The sequence below is a fragment of the Sebastes fasciatus genome, chromosome 11 (genome assembly GCF_043250625.1).
Source record: "Sebastes fasciatus isolate fSebFas1 chromosome 11, fSebFas1.pri, whole genome shotgun sequence".
NCBI classification, from domain to species: domain Eukaryota; kingdom Metazoa; phylum Chordata; class Actinopteri; order Perciformes; family Sebastidae; genus Sebastes; species Sebastes fasciatus.
The window spans coordinates 18714459-18732425 of NC_133805.1; the positions used below are offsets into that span (position 1 = coordinate 18714459).

Below are 17967 nucleotides of genomic sequence, written 5' to 3' on the forward strand. Positions count from 1 at the left end.
TCATTTGTACGCCACGCAACAAAACTACAATAATGTCCGCAGTACGATTGAGGCAACAAAACAACTTGGTTAGGTTTAGGGAAAACATCATGGTTGGGCTTAAAATAAGTATGTAAACTAAAGTATTTATTTACTATTTATGTTTGGTAGCCTCGAGCCGCTAGCTGAGATGAGGAGCTACAGAGGTCTGACATTCAAACTTGTGGTCTTCAGACCCAACCAATGCTGACTCAAGTGACATCACTTGAGGCAATTTGTCCGATTTTGCAGCTTAAAGGCTGTATACTATTTATTTTTTTCACATATGCAGTAGTACTCCCCAAGATCTGTAAACAGACTTTAATGTGTAATATTTGGTGGAGTTCCCCTTTAATCAATTTTCAGAATAGTTGTTAATAGATGTTTAAATACGAGGCTTGTTGGACTGGGGGCATCAGTACATTCTCTATAACAACTGTTGTGCTACAACAAAAGGCTTGTAAAAGTGCTTCCCTACAAACTAATAAATTCATCTTGATTTATTATTCCTTTGACTTGATTACAAGGATGTAAATATTCAGCTGGGAAATATATAGTCAGGAGGTTGACAGAGTGCCTTCTTACAAGCACCACCATGCTGTCCTGTTGGGTCAGAGCTTCACTGCCACTCACAATTATTTATTAGGCTACATATTCACTCTCTATCCATCACTGTATATAGCCACCCGGTCTGGTCACATCTCTTTATGTTTATTACAGTGTCCCCACCTTTCCCAGAGGAGGATGATTGACGTTTTTCAGAGAGAGGACCGAGGTGGGACTTGTTCTGCTCCTTCTTCTCCAATCGTGGCTCGAGTGGGCGGAGGCTTTTCACCATCCATACTCTGATTATGAGTCAGTTACCAGACATAAGCGAAACAATAACAGTTGCTGCTGCTTACTTTGCCTCCAAAAGGCAAGTTGAATCTTTTTTAGTAGCGCGTTTTTTAGTAGCGCGTCAAGCTCTCGGGTACTAAGGAGGAGCTCAACGCGCTTCCACTTTTAATCAGATTAGGAGCCTTTAATGTTCATTTTCTCCTTCTTCTCCTACAGTAGCTGTGCAGGCAGGAGTGGCCAAAGCCAAAAGCAGCGATTCAGATCAGATTTCACCTAAACCAGCTGGGAGAGACACCGAGAGAGAGAGAGAGAGAGAAAGAGAGAGAGGGTTTTGTCAGTCTCCCTCCTCCCAAATCCAAGAGAAAAGCTTACCAAGGAAAAAAGGAGGCGCTGAGAGAGAGAGACGCAGAGAGGAATCCAGAGGAATTTCCGAGGATATTTTCTCTTCTTTTCCTTTTTCCCTTCTTGATATTTAAAATTTAAAAAGTTGGAGCAGAAGGCTACCGTGGTCAATGATGGACGAGCAGCCTCGGTTGATGCACTCCCACGGTGGTGTAGGAGTAGGAGGCATGGCCGGACACCCAGCCGGCCTGGCGCAGCATATGCAGGATGGCACGGTGGGGACGGACGGAGACGGAAGGAAGCAGGACATCGGAGACATATTACAGCAAATCATGACCATCACAGACCAAAGCTTGGACGAAGCACAGGCGAGGTAAGTGAGGCTTTACATACACACACAAAGAAACACAACACACACTTGTATTATTAATCAGAGAGTGGAGATATTAGCCAGTGTTGTTGGAGATGGAGGTGGAGAGATAAGGTTTGTGCCAATATATAAATGAAAGCACAATTACGCCCCAATGAAGTGACAAAAAAGACCTTAAAAAAACTTGTCACGATTCATGTTTGATTATTTGAAACAACTTTTGGGTTCATATTTGTAGCAAAACTATTAATTACTGTCTGATTATTGTAGATTAGGATGATTTTTTTTTATGTCATGATTCATGTTTGATTATTTGAAACAACTTTTGGGTTCATATTTTGACAAAAAAGACCTTAAAAAACTTGTTTTTAACTCTACTCTTTATTTTTTTTGTCATTATTATTATTGTTATTTCTCTTCTTGGTTTTGCTTTGTTTTTTTAATGTTGAGGTTGTTTTCTCTAGTGTACTTGATGGGTTTGTCTGTAAAGCTCATCTACTTAAAAGTTGGTTTATAGACTGTTGTAATTACAAACAGTGGATTGCATATATGAAAACAGCCTTGAAAAAATAAAATATATATAAAAAAAATAAAAATAAAAAAACTTGTTTCATGTTTGATTATTTGAAACAACTTTTGGGTTCATGTTTTGAGCAAAACTATTAATTACTGTCTGATTATTGTAGATTAGGATTTATTTTTTAAACTGTGGAGCAGTTGGCACAGTTGGTTTCTCAGACACTTCTACCTTGTTACAAAAGGAGCTTATACATTGTAATCCTCTACTATGATAACATGTTGCAGATCCCCTCCTATATAGTTCTGATCAGAAATAAAAAAATATATAATGCAAAATACATTTGAGGCAGGTGTAGTGTAACTTGGTGAATATTGTTGTATATTATGTTGTAAGTAAAGGTTTTAATTCTCTAATTGTGTATTTATGTGACAAAAATAATTAAATTCAAAGATTCTGAATATATTTTTCTTTGCTTTAACTCCTGGAGGTTTTATAAATATTAGCCTGCTTGTTACAGTAGAATAAGCAGGAGAATCTGGGAAAAAAAAATCGTTTTGATATTTAAATGATATTTTATGATGTACGAATGCCCCACTCTTACTATTGACACTTGTTTGAATATTGATCTGTAAAGGGATGTCCTGTCCTCTTTTTTAGGAAACATGCACTGAACTGCCACAGAATGAAACCTGCTCTCTTCAACGTCTTGTGTGAAATAAAGGAGAAAACAGGTAAGATGTTTTTTTTTATAGATTCTTTTGTTTGCTGGATTTTTGTTTTTTTTGCTTGCATTTACGGATACTAATCAGAATATTGTTAATTTTATGGTCTAATAGTGTATTCCTAGTGTCTCAGCATCATTTCTTTTCTTTATTTTGCTAAAAAAAAGATATAGATTATGATCATGGTGACATTCCTCTCTTAAACCACTGTTGATTTATTTGGCATAAAAACAATATTTTTCTTATGCTTTATGACAAGTTTTGCCTGTCAAACGTCACACATCATGCATGTGAAACAGCGCTGGCCCCAGATGAGGTGCTGTCATTGGACAGGAGTGTTTTCATGCCGACATTTGGGCCTTTCTGGGGCTGGGCTTTCTCACCCTTCTCTTGTCTGTTTTCCTTGGCCGAGTTTGACGGTGTTTGCTAAGTGAGCTGTTTTTTAAATGCAGAGGCAGGTCGGAGGGATTTTCTGTTTATGTTTGCAACGAGGGTCAAAGTCATGAAAAGGAATGTGTGAATTATTACTCGCTTAACAGCAGATTAAAAGAAGAGCGGCTCACATGATGAAAGCCTGTGGATATTCTCTGAGGGATGTGGCGGAGCGGTTGTTCAAGAGGCGGCTTTTCAAGGGAGGAAATAAAACAAAATATCCAATACGACCTTATCTGTGAGCACAACTTTGAAGCTTGTCTTTGAGGTTATTGAGATAGCCTTGTCACTTTGTCTGGTCGGTTGCATTCACAGCCATGACAGTTAAAAATACACACTGGGCTGGTGTGGAGGCAATACCATTTTCCTTAATTTTACATTCGCCAACATTTCATTCGTGTGAGTCAGAGTTTGGCACAGGTTTTTCAAAACAAAAAAAAAAAGTAGAAGGAATCAGCAGACACTTTGGGATTTTCACCAGATTTAAAGGTTAAAGAGTGCTCTCTGTGAGGAGGAAGCTACAGTAGGCTGGGGCCCTGTTTCTAAATTGCAAGGCTTGGAAAAGTGAGAGAGTAATGCCTGGCTCTTTGTAAACTGTCTGGCGTCTCCCCGGGTTCAACCAGAGTTCGTTTCCAAAAAGAAGAACAAAGTGACTTGGACCTTTTCCTGGCTTTTCCCCCTGCCTCTCCTCTCTTCCCACCGTTCTTGGCAAACCCGGGATTTCACAGAGCTTGTGACGAGAGAGAGGCTCCCCTTGGCCTGCAAATTAGGACCAAGTTTGGAAATGAACACATTTCAACATAACTTATATTCTCTCCTTTTTTGAATCAGCTTTTTTTTTTAACTCCAAGTGTTTTTGAAAAACCTGCTCCAAGCCCTAAATAACTACGTCGTTTTGATGAGGACAGAAAAGCATTTAAAAGTTAAGAATAACCCAAACAATTTGTGAGCGAATCGAGCCTTAATGGCTGCCTCGCTGTGTCCTCGCTGTCTCCGTTTGAAGAGCTGAGCTGCGGCTCATCTTCGCCCATAGGAGGTTTGTGCAGACGAAACTGAAAATCCTTTCACTGCAGTGACAGAGAAAATGACTCAAACCTTCACCATGGCATTTACAGCCAAATGTGCTGAGTGCAGTGTATGCGAGCGGGAGTACAGCCTGTAATTTGTCAGGTCTTTTTTATATTCTTTATAAAGAGTCAGCTTCTGCTTTGCTTTTTACATTGTTGCAGTCAGAGTGTCTTTGAGAAGAAGTGCGAGCAGGAGGAGACGAGTGCAGCGGTTCAACCCTTCTCCTTCGACCTTTTACTAAAGAGAGGAGACATTTCTTTAGATCATATATCATTTGTTGCACATTCACGTGTGTTGCTTGCACCTCCTCATGGTATATCAGTGGTGTGTGAGTGTTGACAGCAGCAATATGGGACATTGCAGCAATGAGGTGTCCATTGGCGAGCAGCTGACAAACAAGGCGGGGAGTGCATGCCGATAGCAGACAGAGCAGGCCTTAACTGATGACCCCACCCCACCCCACTCCCTGTATATTTGTGCCGGGGTCGGGCCCGTGTCACGGCAGGAGAGTATTTAGCAAGCTTAAACAAGCTCAGGTTCGCATGCTGGCGTATGGAAAACCAACGGCAGAGGTTTGTGTTACCACTCACAGACGTTCCTTTTTGGCCAAGTGTTGTATTTCATGTTTGCCTCGACTACCGGCCCTCTCGACACTTTTTTTATTTTTTTTAAACTATCATCATTGTTTCTACAGTTCCTGAGAAGCACTTAGAATTAGTTTTTCCTGTGCTTGCTTCACATCCTGTGAAGAGAGCGTCTTTGTTTGTGTGGAACCATTACGACGAGGGAAGCTGGCACGTACAGGTTGACTAAGTAAGAGAAGCCAGACACCAAGTCAGTGTTTCTGGGTGTCAGATTTCAGGCCTACTCTCTCCCTCTCTCTCTCTCTCTGTGTGTCTCTCTCTCTATCTGCGGGCCTGGGACTGTTTGGTCAGGCCACTCGGTGTCAGCAGCCTCACATTACCCCTATGCAGGCCCGGGTCAGATGGAGAGCTCCTGCATGACTAATGTGATCAGACGGATAATGCATTACACCGCTTGAACTTATCAGAGCCGTAGACCTGCTGAATCAGTCGCTCCCGCTAACTGAGCCCCCCTCCCCGCCCCTTAAAGCTTGCCCTGCTAATTAGACATGTACACACATTTTAGATATTCACAGTGGTCTCAAGGCTCCTGCCATGAATGATGGGAGAAGTAGTTTTTTTTGTCATTGAGATTTTTTTCTTCTCAAACATCCTGCAACATCGCAGTACAAAACATATTTTCCATGTGGTAGTTTACAGGTAACAACAGCACAGCATGATAGGTCACATCACCTCCCCCTCACAACACAACACACAGCACCCCAAATGACATACATTAAGGCTTTCTATTACATTTTTCAATCTAATGAAACCCACCCCAAATAAATCCGAGGAGCTACCCCACATTTCAGTCAATTTCGACTCAGAGTCTGGGAGAAGCAGTTTAGCACAAGGCAAAGTTGTTCTTTTGATAACTGTCCGAAAAGTGCCGTGTTGTTAGCAGGGTTTCAACTAACAATTATTTTCATTATTGATTATACTTACTTGTTTAAATGAGTAATCGTTTTGTCCCGAATCTTGCGCCAAAGTGACGCCTTAAAATTTCTTGTTTTATCTCACCAGTAAAAACCCAAAGATATTCAATTTATAATAATATAAAACAGAGAAAAGCATCATCGGAGTGTCTAGAAACAATAAAAGTTTGGCTTCAAAAATGACTGAAACTATTAATCAATTAAGTTGGCGATTAATTTTCTGACTAATACATTAATCAGCTGATGGTTTAAGCTCTAGCAGGTCGGTTTGAAGTGAATGTAACGGTGATAAAATGTCAAATGACTATTTATGGTATTTCCTGTAACATTAAGCGTTGATGGAGGTACTAGTTGAGCTCCCATGAAGCAGTGGATAGACTGGTCACTATGGCTCCCACTGCTGCTGTTTTTCAGTATTTAATTGACATGGCTGTCCATGATGAGTTCAGGGGTTAGTGTTGCCTCTCTTTGTTACTCTGCTCTCATCTCCAGTGACAGATGGAGGCATTAGTTTCCAATGTGGCGCTGTCCTGAAACTAATGGCTATGTCCTTGGTTTCCTCGCGCTAGCTGGGAGACTGTATATCTGTCCCCGGCTTGGAAGTGCCGAAGCAGCAGTTTATCCCCCCATGTTTTAGTTTCCACGGAAATAAGGCCGAACAGGACTCTGTCTGTTCTCTCATAAATGACTTCAAATAAATAACTTGAAAACGAGTGCGAAGTTTTCCTGAGAAAATGCTGCTGGGCTTTGATTTGCGAGTTTATAGGAATCCGTTCTTCCACTTACCAGAAACGTTCCTCTTAGTGAATAATAATAAACATGCAATATATTTTTCTAAGTAGTCTGAGCGGGGGGATGTGCTGATTCTGAGTTTATCTTTGCTTTTAAAGTGAGTTATATCAAACATAAATGGACTGGATTCCATTTTACCCACTGACATTTCCTCTATATTCATATTTATATTCGCTACTTTATCGGTGCACTTCAGAAGCAACAGCGTGTATTCTTTGCTGTTCCCTGTCCTCTGATATAAACTCACACGCAATTAGGACAGCTAATATATTATGCAAATGTTGACTGGCTTAATTGAGACATGTTAATCATGTTTTAAGAGGCTAATTACAGCCCTGTATATCTGAGGTGGGAGTTGTAATTAGCCGTGATAACAGATCTGGCTGCAGAATGGTCATATTCTGTGTGTCGACGTATGGCGAGGGAGTCTGTGTGTGTGTAGGTGTGTGTGTGCGTCGCTAGCTGTGTTTGTTTTTGCTTGTTTTTTGGAAGTTGTAGCAGCTATTTTCTGCCTCTTTTAGCTTTTAACTCATTTTGGGCCCGCAACCGATTCCCTTTGGAGGAAGTGTTCTCTGAGCTTGTTTAATCACAAATGTGAAGAAATTGTATTTTAGGAAAAAACAGTAGTAGTGTGTGCCCAAATGCTAGATATAGATAGTATGATAAGAAAATGTCTGTACCTCAGAAACTACAAGGTGCACAATCAAGTATTTGGTATCTATGAACTCATAACAACTTGAATATTAATGATATGCACAAGGGCTTTCAATCGATTCAACTATTTAATCGTGGTTAATCACATTATTGTCCTTAGTTAATCACAAATTAATCGCACATTTTGTATCTGTTCAAAATGTACCTTAAAGGGAGATTTGTTAAATATTTAATACTCTTATCAACTTGGGCAAATAAGCTTGCTTCATGCAAATGTATATATATATATATATTATTGGAAATCAATTGACAACACAAAACAATGACAGATATTGTCCAGAAACCCTCACAGGTACTGCATTTAGCATAAAAAATATGCTCAAATCATAACATAGCAAACTGCAGCCCAACAGGCAACAACAGCTGTCAGTGTGTCAGTGTGCTGACTTGACTATGACTTGCCTCAAACTGCATGTGATTATCATAAAGTGGGCATGTCTGTAAAGGGGAGACTCGTAGGTACCCATAGAACCCATTTTCATTCACATATCTTGAGGTCAGAGGTCAAGGGTCCCCTTTGAAAATGGCCATGACAGTTTTTCCTCAACAAAATTTAGTGTAGGTTTGGAGCGTTATTTAACCTCCTTCTCAACAAGCTGGTATGACATGGTTAGTACCAATGGGTGTCTTAGGTTTTATAGTTTCATAAGATGCCAGTATCTTCACTCTAGCTTTAAAGCCCACTACAACCTAAATAATTGAATGTTGCATTAATGCGTTAAATAAATGAATGGCGTTAAAACAAATTTGCGGTAATGTGTTATTATTGCTTTATTACCGCGTTAAGTTTGACAGCCCTAATTATGTACACATGTGCAGTGTAAAAACATATTTTATATGGAAAATATTTAATAAACACAATGTTAGTGTTTTTTTTCAAATTTGTCTAAAATCCTGACTTTGACTATTAATAATAGTGTGATTTTTCATGTGATCTAAAAATTTCAAAGTTATACTGTTAAATACTTGCCCAAATGTCCGTACCAAATCTCAAGAATTTGGACCAATCAGAACAAATGTTGCGGTATTTTTCCATCCATCATACTAAATATAGTCTTTGGGCACAAATGAAAAATCCACTTTTGAATTCCTGTTTGTTGTCTCTATATACATGCAAGTAATTCCGTGTCTCCATGTTGGTTAAATGTTTCGGACAACTATTTTTCCCTCCACATACATTTTTCACATTCATGGAAACAGCAAGACGGGCAGAGAAACAGTCAGTTCACCTATTCAACAGAAATATGAATACATTGCATCTCTATCTATAGTTTGTTTCCTGCACTTCTCAATCTGGTTATCTGATGCAGCAGCACTGGCCATTTTGCAAACTGGGCTTTTATACATGGCTGTGTTCTTAGTTTTCTGACAGAGATCATATTCAGATCCATTACACTAAGAATGCCTACCCACTTATCGAATATAAAATTGCTTTAGAGAGGAAATTTGCTCGATGGCAGAGTGGAGTTTCTTTTTTATCAGATGTTTGTCTCTGGAGCAGCTTTTAGTGTCTACAAAACAGCTCTGGTGACATTATTGCAGTTGCAATTGCCTCAGCCATTGTTTTTCTTATTGGTGCTGTTTGGATATGATTGGATTTTGCACAGTACTGGTGGAATTGCCTCACGCAGTAGGACCGGTGGACGCGTATATCCTCATATTGTTGGCGTTGAAGCACCTGCAGATCTTATTACTGATATGTTCATGGGGCTCCAACTGTGTACTCCAACTACCTCTGAATTACACAGTTTAGTTTTACATTTTTCATAGTATTAAATCTGTTTGGTTACATGCACACCGTGTCACATATTTTTCCACCCCTCTGTTCGACATTATCCTTTCTTATATACAAAAATGTAACTCATACATTCAGATTTTCTTGGGTGCTTTGACGGAGGTGGTTGCCCTGGTGGTTGATAACCTTTAATTCGAGGTGTGGGATCTCATTTCTCTGGCACCCTGCCACTACGATGTAAGTGGCGTGTTGGCAGCATGCTGGGGATGTATAAAAGGAACCCCCCCCACGACTTCGATGAACAGTCAAACGTAAAATGGCAAGCGCTCTTCCCTGGCTGACTTAGTAAAAATGACATAAATTAATACATGCTGCTTAAACAGGACCAAGATTAATGGTTGCCTTTCGCAGCGGCTTAGATCCACTGTCAGTCGCTGCTCGCTGCCCAGATGGAATCAACACCAATCAATGAGGCTGCCCGACTCTCCCTGGATATCTGCTTAGGATGTTGAGTGGGACACACACACACATACACATTTAATATATCCCATTCACATTCAGACACATACTGTATATCATGCAAAAACATGAATTGCACCCTTGTCTATGCAGCATTTCTGCTCCTCTCTTCAGCATTTCTTCATATAAACTCGTAGGCATATCCTGTATTACTTCCCATACAGTGGGGTGTTCAATCAGGTGCCACAAAGTCAGATGGGGAAGAGCAGCGAGGCTGATGGCTCAGTAGTGATTGGATGTTTCAATTACTGATAGTAATGCCGTGGTGTAGTGAGTCATGCAGTGCAGATAGCACCATTTATTTTAATCAGGACAGGGGAGAGATGGGTGTGGATGTGTCTCCCTCGTTTCAGAGTAGTTCCACATTTAGATGCAGGGGAGTGTGCTCGCTCTCTCTCTCTCTCTCTCTCTCTCTCTCTCTCTCTCTCTCTCTCTCTCTCTCTCTCTCTTATTTCACACACAAACACACACACGCACGCACGCACGCACACACACACACACAGGTGGATTGAGAGCGGAGGAGAGGTTGCCGTGGGTAACGCATAGCGACAAGGTACTCTCTCGGTAAGCTATTCTAATTTATGTTAATAAACCTTGCTGTTGCCGTGAGAGACAAAGGGGGCCACAGATGAGCCTTGGTAACCTCGGCACCTTCAGTGGAAGGAAAGGCGCAGACAAAGAACAATGCAGACACACACACACACACACACACACACACACACACACACACACACACACACACATTCGGGGAGAGAAAAAGAGAGAAGAGATATCGAACTGTAGAGAAAGACACAAACACTGTGGCGGAGAGCGATGATAAATTTAGCCACACAAAGAGTTGTTTTTGTGGCTGCAAAATCAAACAGCCTCATGCTGGCAATCTTCAGTGTGGTGTGTGGTATCTGCTATTTCTGCGTGTGTGTCAGAGTGTGTGTTGGAGGGGCAGAAATAGGCAGGCAGGCAGGCGGTCTCTCGGGATTGTTGCTGCTAATTCCGTGGGGCCTATAGAGACACGGGGTGCTGCAGTTTTGGATCACTTCCCGGGGCAGATGTGACACCACAGGTAGCATTTAGCACAGTGGGGCGAGAGCACGAGTGTTAGCAGAGGTCAGCACTTGGCCGAGCCGCCTGGCAGCGGAAAGACCATCTCAGAGAGGCAGATAAGGGCCCTTAAATCTGCCTCTGAAATAGTGTCAGGAAGGGAACCCTCAGCATGCATGAATCAAGAACCACAAAACTCACTATAATGTGGATCAAAACATAATGTGGATTGCTTTGTCTGTTGTGATTTAGAGCTGCAGCGATTAATCGATTACTGTAGTTGTCAACTATTGATCACCAACTATTTTGATAATATTAGCTGGCTTGAGTCATTTTTTAAGAAATTACAGCTTCTTAAATGTGAATATTTTCTGGTTTCTTTACTCCTCTATGACAGTAACCTGAATATCTTTGAGTTGTGGACAAAACAAGACATTTGAGGACGTCATCTTGGACTTTGGGAAACACTGATTGTTCACAATTTTCTGACATTTTATAGACCAAACAACTAATCAATGAATCCAGAAAATAATCGACAGCTTAATCAGCAATGAAAATATTCTTAATTTGCAGCCCTAACCACACATACAAACAGACATGTACAAATACTAAGTGACTGATTTACAGCGGGATTTCCATAAACAACACTGGATTCACAAAACAGCGTAAAATCAGAGACACAAATGAAAGTAATAAACAATATGACAGATTAGACCATGCTTTTGGGAGGATTCCTGCATTTTCCTTAATGTTGAATCTTTAAATTAAATTTTGTAAATACCTAAAACATCTATAAAATAAGCCTTGGCAGTAGACTGATTATCTTTGAGTTCTGGACAAAAAAAGACATTTGAGGACGTCATCTTGGGTTTTGGGAAACACTGATTGACATTTTTCCCCATTTTCTGACATTTTATAGACCAAACAACTAATTGATTATTCGAGAAAATAATTGACAGATTAATCGACAATGAAAATAATCGTTAGTTGCAGCCCCAGTACTGTTAAAAAAAACAATTAGCAAGTCAAAACTGCCATTAGGGTGAGATCACTTCACTTGTTTCCTTGAATCAGTTTACATCATCGCAACTTGCATCATGGAAATTCTCATTAAACTGAAATTGCATCAGAAACGGTGCTGATTTTCTAAACCACCAGCTGCTTTGACTTGTTATTATGGAAAATCTACTTTATGTATATATTAAAGGGCTCATTACCACATTATTATATTTTTCAGTGTGAAAACAAACCAAACCTTGAAATTAATAGTCTCAATTATGATGTCTAACAAGGTAAAAATATGTAAAGTATTTTTCCCAGTAACAGCGATTAGGATTGATAATACAGTGACGCCTCCTTGCTGCTTCCCTGTACTGTAGATATCGGTATCCCAACCCAGAGACGGAAAGCTGTGGGTTTCCTTTGTGCCTTCTGTCTGCCAGCTTGCCTTTGGCGGTGTTAGTTCTGGACAGTTAACTCCAACTGAAATTATGTTAATTGCTGTCATTTTCTTTTTTCTACTTGAGCATAATCAGCAAATTATATACTTCTGTTCATTTACTACCAAGCCACTTCTAACAGAGTTTTTACCCTTCAAAGATCAAAAGTTAGGAGGCAGTTTGCTCTTATAATGTGTTGTATACATGTGGGTTTATGTGAGCAAATGTCGGTAAATATCAACAATTTGTCATTTTGTGTAATAGTTTGTCGTTAAACCAGCAGTATTGTGTCATAGGATATCTCAGAAATGTTGGGTGGATAGTGGCCAGTCAAAAATGTGATATGATAAAGTAAGGGCTGGGCAATATATCAATATTATATCGACATTGTGATATGAGACTAGATATCGTCTTAGATTATTGATATCGTAATATGCCATAAGTGTTGTCTTTGCCTATTTTAAAGGCTGCATTACAATCAAGTGATGTCGTTTTATATTTACTATTTATTATTTACCTTTTATACTTAGTCATTATATTATCATTATATGTTATATAACAAAAATCTCATTGTGTAAGTATTTTATGAAAGTACCAATAGTCAACCCTAAAATATTGTTGCAATATCGATATTCAGGTATTTGGTCAAAAATATTGTGATATATGATTTCCTCCATATCGCCCAGCCCTAGATAAAGAACAACTATTGTAATTGCGTATCAATACTCTGATTATCCATTTCTAATTGCTAACACTGCACACAGCTTGAACACTATACTATTAACACCTGAAAAGTATTCATGCTAAAGCCTTGCAGACGACCTCTGTGAAGTTTATAACATTGAGGTTTTGTTGCCATTGTGTGAGATAGTTTCAACTCTCTGAAGTTTTAAGGCCATTTTGTTGGTGTTGTCATCCAGAGTGGGATCATGTTGCAACTAGAGCTGTGTATTGGTGAGAATCTGGCGATACAATTCGTATCATGGTGCAGAGGTTACGATTCAATATACTGCAATATATTGCGATAATGTAAGAAAGGCCATATATTGCAATTTTTTTTAAATCTAATTTTAGGACAACTGTCATAGTATAAAGAACACACCATGATATGCATAAAGTCTGAGTAAAAAAGTTAACTTTTTTATGCAATTAGACCAGTAAACTGCATTTACATTTATCAATGTCCCTGTAACATCCAAAATCATAGCACTACTTTGAGAGGGCACATAACTTTGCAAATGAAACAAAGTATTGACTGAGTTAATTTATGCATGTAAACTATGAATTAAAAATCAATAGTGTTACTGAGAATTGATACAGCATCACAAAATGTAATATTGTGATACTCGATATTTTAGATATTTTCTTACACCCCCTCATTGTAATAGTGTTATTTTTGTTGTTTTTTAGATCTTTTAGGTATTTACAAAATTTATTAAAACACCTTATTTTAATTAAGGAATCCTCCACAGAGAATGGTCTAATTTTTCACATTTTTTATTTCCCTCATTTGTATCTCACTTACGCGGTTTTGTGAATACAGTGTTGTTTATTAAAATCCCCCTGTAAATCAGTCACTTAGTATTTGTACATGTGTGTTTATATGTGTGTTAATAGACAGTAACTAGTAAGGTGTGACATGGAACTACACACACAAAAACACACATATAAATATAAGCATGCACTGTATGGTTGTAATTTTATTTATTTATTTTTATTTAACCTTTATTTAACCAGGATAGGTCCCATTGAGATTAAATAGGCAGCAGCAGAAGATACAATCACTCTGAAGTCTGTTGAAGCACAAATAGATTAACTGATGTTCCTCATAACTGCTGCATTTTACTGTACTATAGGAAGGCAAGTGTGTTAGTTTAGACTAAGAACACTCATTTTACATGAAGCTACACCACATGACATGAGGACAAGTAATTAAACACATTTTACATCTATCTATTTACATTTATTTTCATGTATCTACTACTAATGTAGGGTAAATTCAAATTAGATATGTAGCAATAAGTGAATGTACATGGATAATTTTTCATAATAATAGCTTTATTTTGAAAAAATATATTTTCTTTTTCTATACACAATGTGTGGAATCTTTATTTCCTGTTTCTTGTTTATTAAGACTGACTGCTACAGATACTTGTTATAAAATTGGGAGATGCCCTGTATCGTTTTTAGCTTCTACATAAAAGGCACCTTTCATTGGAGCAGCAGTGTGTGTGTGTGTGTGTGTGTCAGTACCTTGTTGTTAAAGAAGGCTTTTAGTGTTTCTTATTCATGCTTTCACCATTCGTTCACAAGATCTGAACCGACGACCCCGTGACTCCACACATGCCTCTCGCGCCTCCGGGGCGAGCAGCTCTTCTTCTTCTATTATATTTTATTCGGCTTGCTGGCACCACCTTGTAGCCGATTTTATTGGACATGTCCTTCAGCACCATGTTTAGCCGTCTCCTCCCCTAAACACATAAAATTCCTTTATGTTCCTATTACTTGAGTTTATGAAGAGCGTCTTCGGCCCCCTCCCTGCCGATAAGATCGTATTGATAGATTGATATTGGGAGAGCTGTAGTGTGATAAAGGCGCGGGGGTTAAGAGCTTCTTGGATAGTTTAACCTTGATAAAACAGTTGTTTCAGTGAGGCTGATTTCGCCCCATCCGTCTTCATCCGTCAGGGCCCCGCTGAAGTATGCAAATGAAGGCAGTAGAGGGAAGCGCCGTGTGCGGTTAAATGGGGCGTTGCGAATGTGCGGTGTACCGCGCCAACGGGGTGATACTACTTACTGTCCAAATTTAGTGTGTCTCTTCTGAAACATCCTCCCCCCCTCTCTCTTCCTTTTTGTCTGCATTTCAAGAATATATACAGCCCGGAGAGGAACTGTGGCCTCTCGTAAAATGATTACAGCTGTGGCGGCAGCAAAGCAGTTTATGCTCGTACATGTGTTACATTATTATAGTTTTTTTTTTTAGCTGGAATTTAGTGACTGCAGAACAGTGTGTTATCCCTTTATTTGTGTCTTTGTGTGTGCAGTATCTGTATTTACATGTTGCGGCGGGTTTTATTGCACGCTCCAGCCATACATTTTAGAATTTAGGCGGTTTATTGCGCTAATTAGCGAGTCTTGAGGTGTAAGGGTAATAATCTTTATGATAATAACTGTTTATGCCTCAACACTGCTCTCCGTTCACAGTTTACGTTGCTCGGGCAGCTTCATTTGCCTGATTAGTTTTGTACCTACTCAGCAGCATTAGGGATGTTTTTTTTGTGCGTGTGTTTGATTCTCCCATTTATCTCATGTGTCGGCATATTGATTGATTCCCCTGCTCGCTCATTATTTTGTTGTGTTCTTCACAACTCATTTTCAGAACGAGGGCCAGCACTGAGGCCAGAAACAGATACCATGTCTCCTCTCTGCTGTCTGACTCGCCGCCACACACATAAAGCTGTCAATCAGGAGCTTTCCTGCCTGCCCTTTGTTATGGAACGCCAGCTCTGTGGGTGGGTCCTCTGGGTGATAGATGGCTCCGAGAGCCTATCGGACTGCAAGGAGCATCCATCTCTGTCTGAAGCCTGTTAAACAAGCTTGGGAAAGCAGCCATGTAGTCCTAACCACCACTGGCCTCCACTAAAAAACCCCATTAACATTAATGAAGGATAGCTTTAAAAGTTCTTCAGTAATAGGCTTGAATTGGATTTATGAGTCAGATAGTTTGCCAGAGAGTACGTCATGAAAAATGTCACTGGTAGATAAATGGAAATGAGCATTTGAAAGGTCTCGGGACAGCAAGGATTTCAGCTCAGCTTAGAAACTTTTTTTTTTTTTTATCTTGCACCTCAATGATTTTCCCTCCAGGTCTAAAATCAAGCGGCATCTTCAGAGTGGCTGTGAGGGGAAAGCAAGGCGTTTGATGTTTTAAGTGACTGCAAAGATAAAGCTGCTCATCTTACACACAGTGCTGCTGCTGCTTCTAGAGAGAAAAAAAAATAAGTTCTTAATACTTTTTTTAAAGGCCTTTCATCCCAGGTGGCACTGGCCATTTCAATATCTTGCAACTACCACTTTACCTGTCTGCAAGGTCCCTATAGATGGCTGATGTGAAACTGCCATTAGCCAGCCAATTCCTCAGCCACAGATTACTGTGCCAGTACGTGGTAATCACAATGTTGAAAAAGGTCTGATTGCACTCCATCCAACCTACAAAGTGTGGCATAAATGGGTTTTTCGAAGGTCTGCAGCCGGTTGTTGGTATGTCATCATAGTGCATTAGGACTGTCAGGAGGCAAAATGGCAGTTTTTGAAACCTCTTTCATTTCGTGTGAATGTTAAAAGGATGCAGAAATACACTCGGACCAAACCAGGCAAACAAGGCCTCTGTCACCTCATGTACGAGCTGCAGCACTTTTCACTCGCTTCCGTTGAAAATATAGTTATTTCTAATTTCATGTATCCCCCCCCTCTCTCTTGGTCTTTCCCTCTGTCTCTCCTCCTCTCGCTCCCGCTAACCTCTGATGCCATTAGCGTTGGAGGGAGGTTGAAGGGAGAGAGGGTTTTGCTATTCTTAATGAATTCCGCTGTGTCTTTGCACTCCCCCACCTAGTTAACCCCACCCCACCCCCCTCTCCCTCCAATGCTCAAGGTGTCAAATTAGAGCAGCTGGAAAAGGGGAGAACAAGGAGATGGACAAGGTACGTCTCACCCCACCTCATTTCCTTACTCTCCTTCAAATCACCTAATACAATGTGATATTCATGAATAGTTTCCATGAACAACTATGCAGAAATGGTTGGATGCACTCCACATATTCACTTTAATGATTAAGAAGCCGCTGCTGCAGTTAATAAAACGATGCTCATACACTGATGCGCACCGAAAATACAGTTAAAGGAGGAATCCACCATCAGGTACTCTCACTCTGTTACATAAATATGCAGTGGTGGAAGTAGTACTCAGATCCTTTACTTAAGCAAAAATACCAATGCTACAAGGTGAAAATATATGCTTTCAAAATTTAAACTATTTTCAGCTCAATGAGTGAATCTAAAGTAAATAAACTCACCATGCAGAATTCTATTAAATATATTATTTATTGGATTATTATCACTGATGGATTAATATGTTAGATGCATTTTAATGTTGCAGCTGGTTGAGTTGGAGCTAATTTGATCTATTTTATATACTGCCGGGGAGTTTAATCTACTCAGGCTGTTCTCATACACCGTTCGTAGCGATACCTACGAAAAGTAATACACTGTAATTTGTATATATCACACAAAATCAATTTGCATGTAATCAGAGTAATCGTGAACCACCAAGTATAAAGTTTATTTTGAAAAGACTAAAAAAATGAGGACTAACTTTTCGTAAGATATACAAACCGTTGTATGAGGATACGTTGATCTACTACATTTGTTCACAGCCTTTTCGTGGCTTGTAACCCTTAAAATGAAGCATGTGTCTCCTTGCAACTCCTTGGCACATGTTGTACATGCAGTTCTACTAAAGAGTGATTTTCCCTCTAAACATCTCACTTTGTTTGATTTGAATCACTGTTAGCAACCCAAAAAAAGCAGCATATTCAGTATCTCACAAGAAATTAGCAAAGATAAGCGAAGCATCAGAAAAAGAAATTAAGATGAATGTATGAAGCTGTCCAATCTCATTTATCATCACAGGACTGTTTTAGAGTTATCCTGTGACCCACTGAAGGCGTACCGACCCCCGGGTTGGGAACCACTGATCTGCAGTGCAATAGAAGTGTTAAGTAGTATAGAATTTAAATACTTGAGGGGGGTGAGAATCACTAGAGGCCCCACGATACGATATTAACACAATACGTAAGTCACGAT

At 39.6% G+C, this 17967-nt stretch overlaps 1 protein-coding gene across 4 annotated transcripts in view; it reads left to right on the forward strand.

Annotated features, from left to right (window-relative positions):
* The first annotated feature begins 853 nt into the window (after positions 1–853).
* pbx1a (pre-B-cell leukemia homeobox 1a) overlaps positions 854–17967 on the forward strand; it is a 58535-nt gene continuing 41421 nt past the window's right edge. For 2 of the 4 annotated variants that reach the window (XM_074651331.1, XM_074651330.1), the window contains exons 1-2: positions 857–1570; positions 2745–2818. In XM_074651331.1, the coding sequence (XP_074507432.1) occupies positions 1368–1570; positions 2745–2818 (277 nt within the window). In that variant the 5' untranslated portion in view covers positions 857–1367. Of the gene's footprint in view, positions 1571–2744; positions 2819–17967 lie in introns of all 4 variants that reach the window. The other 2 variants (XM_074651329.1, XM_074651332.1) reach the window with 2 other exon arrangements.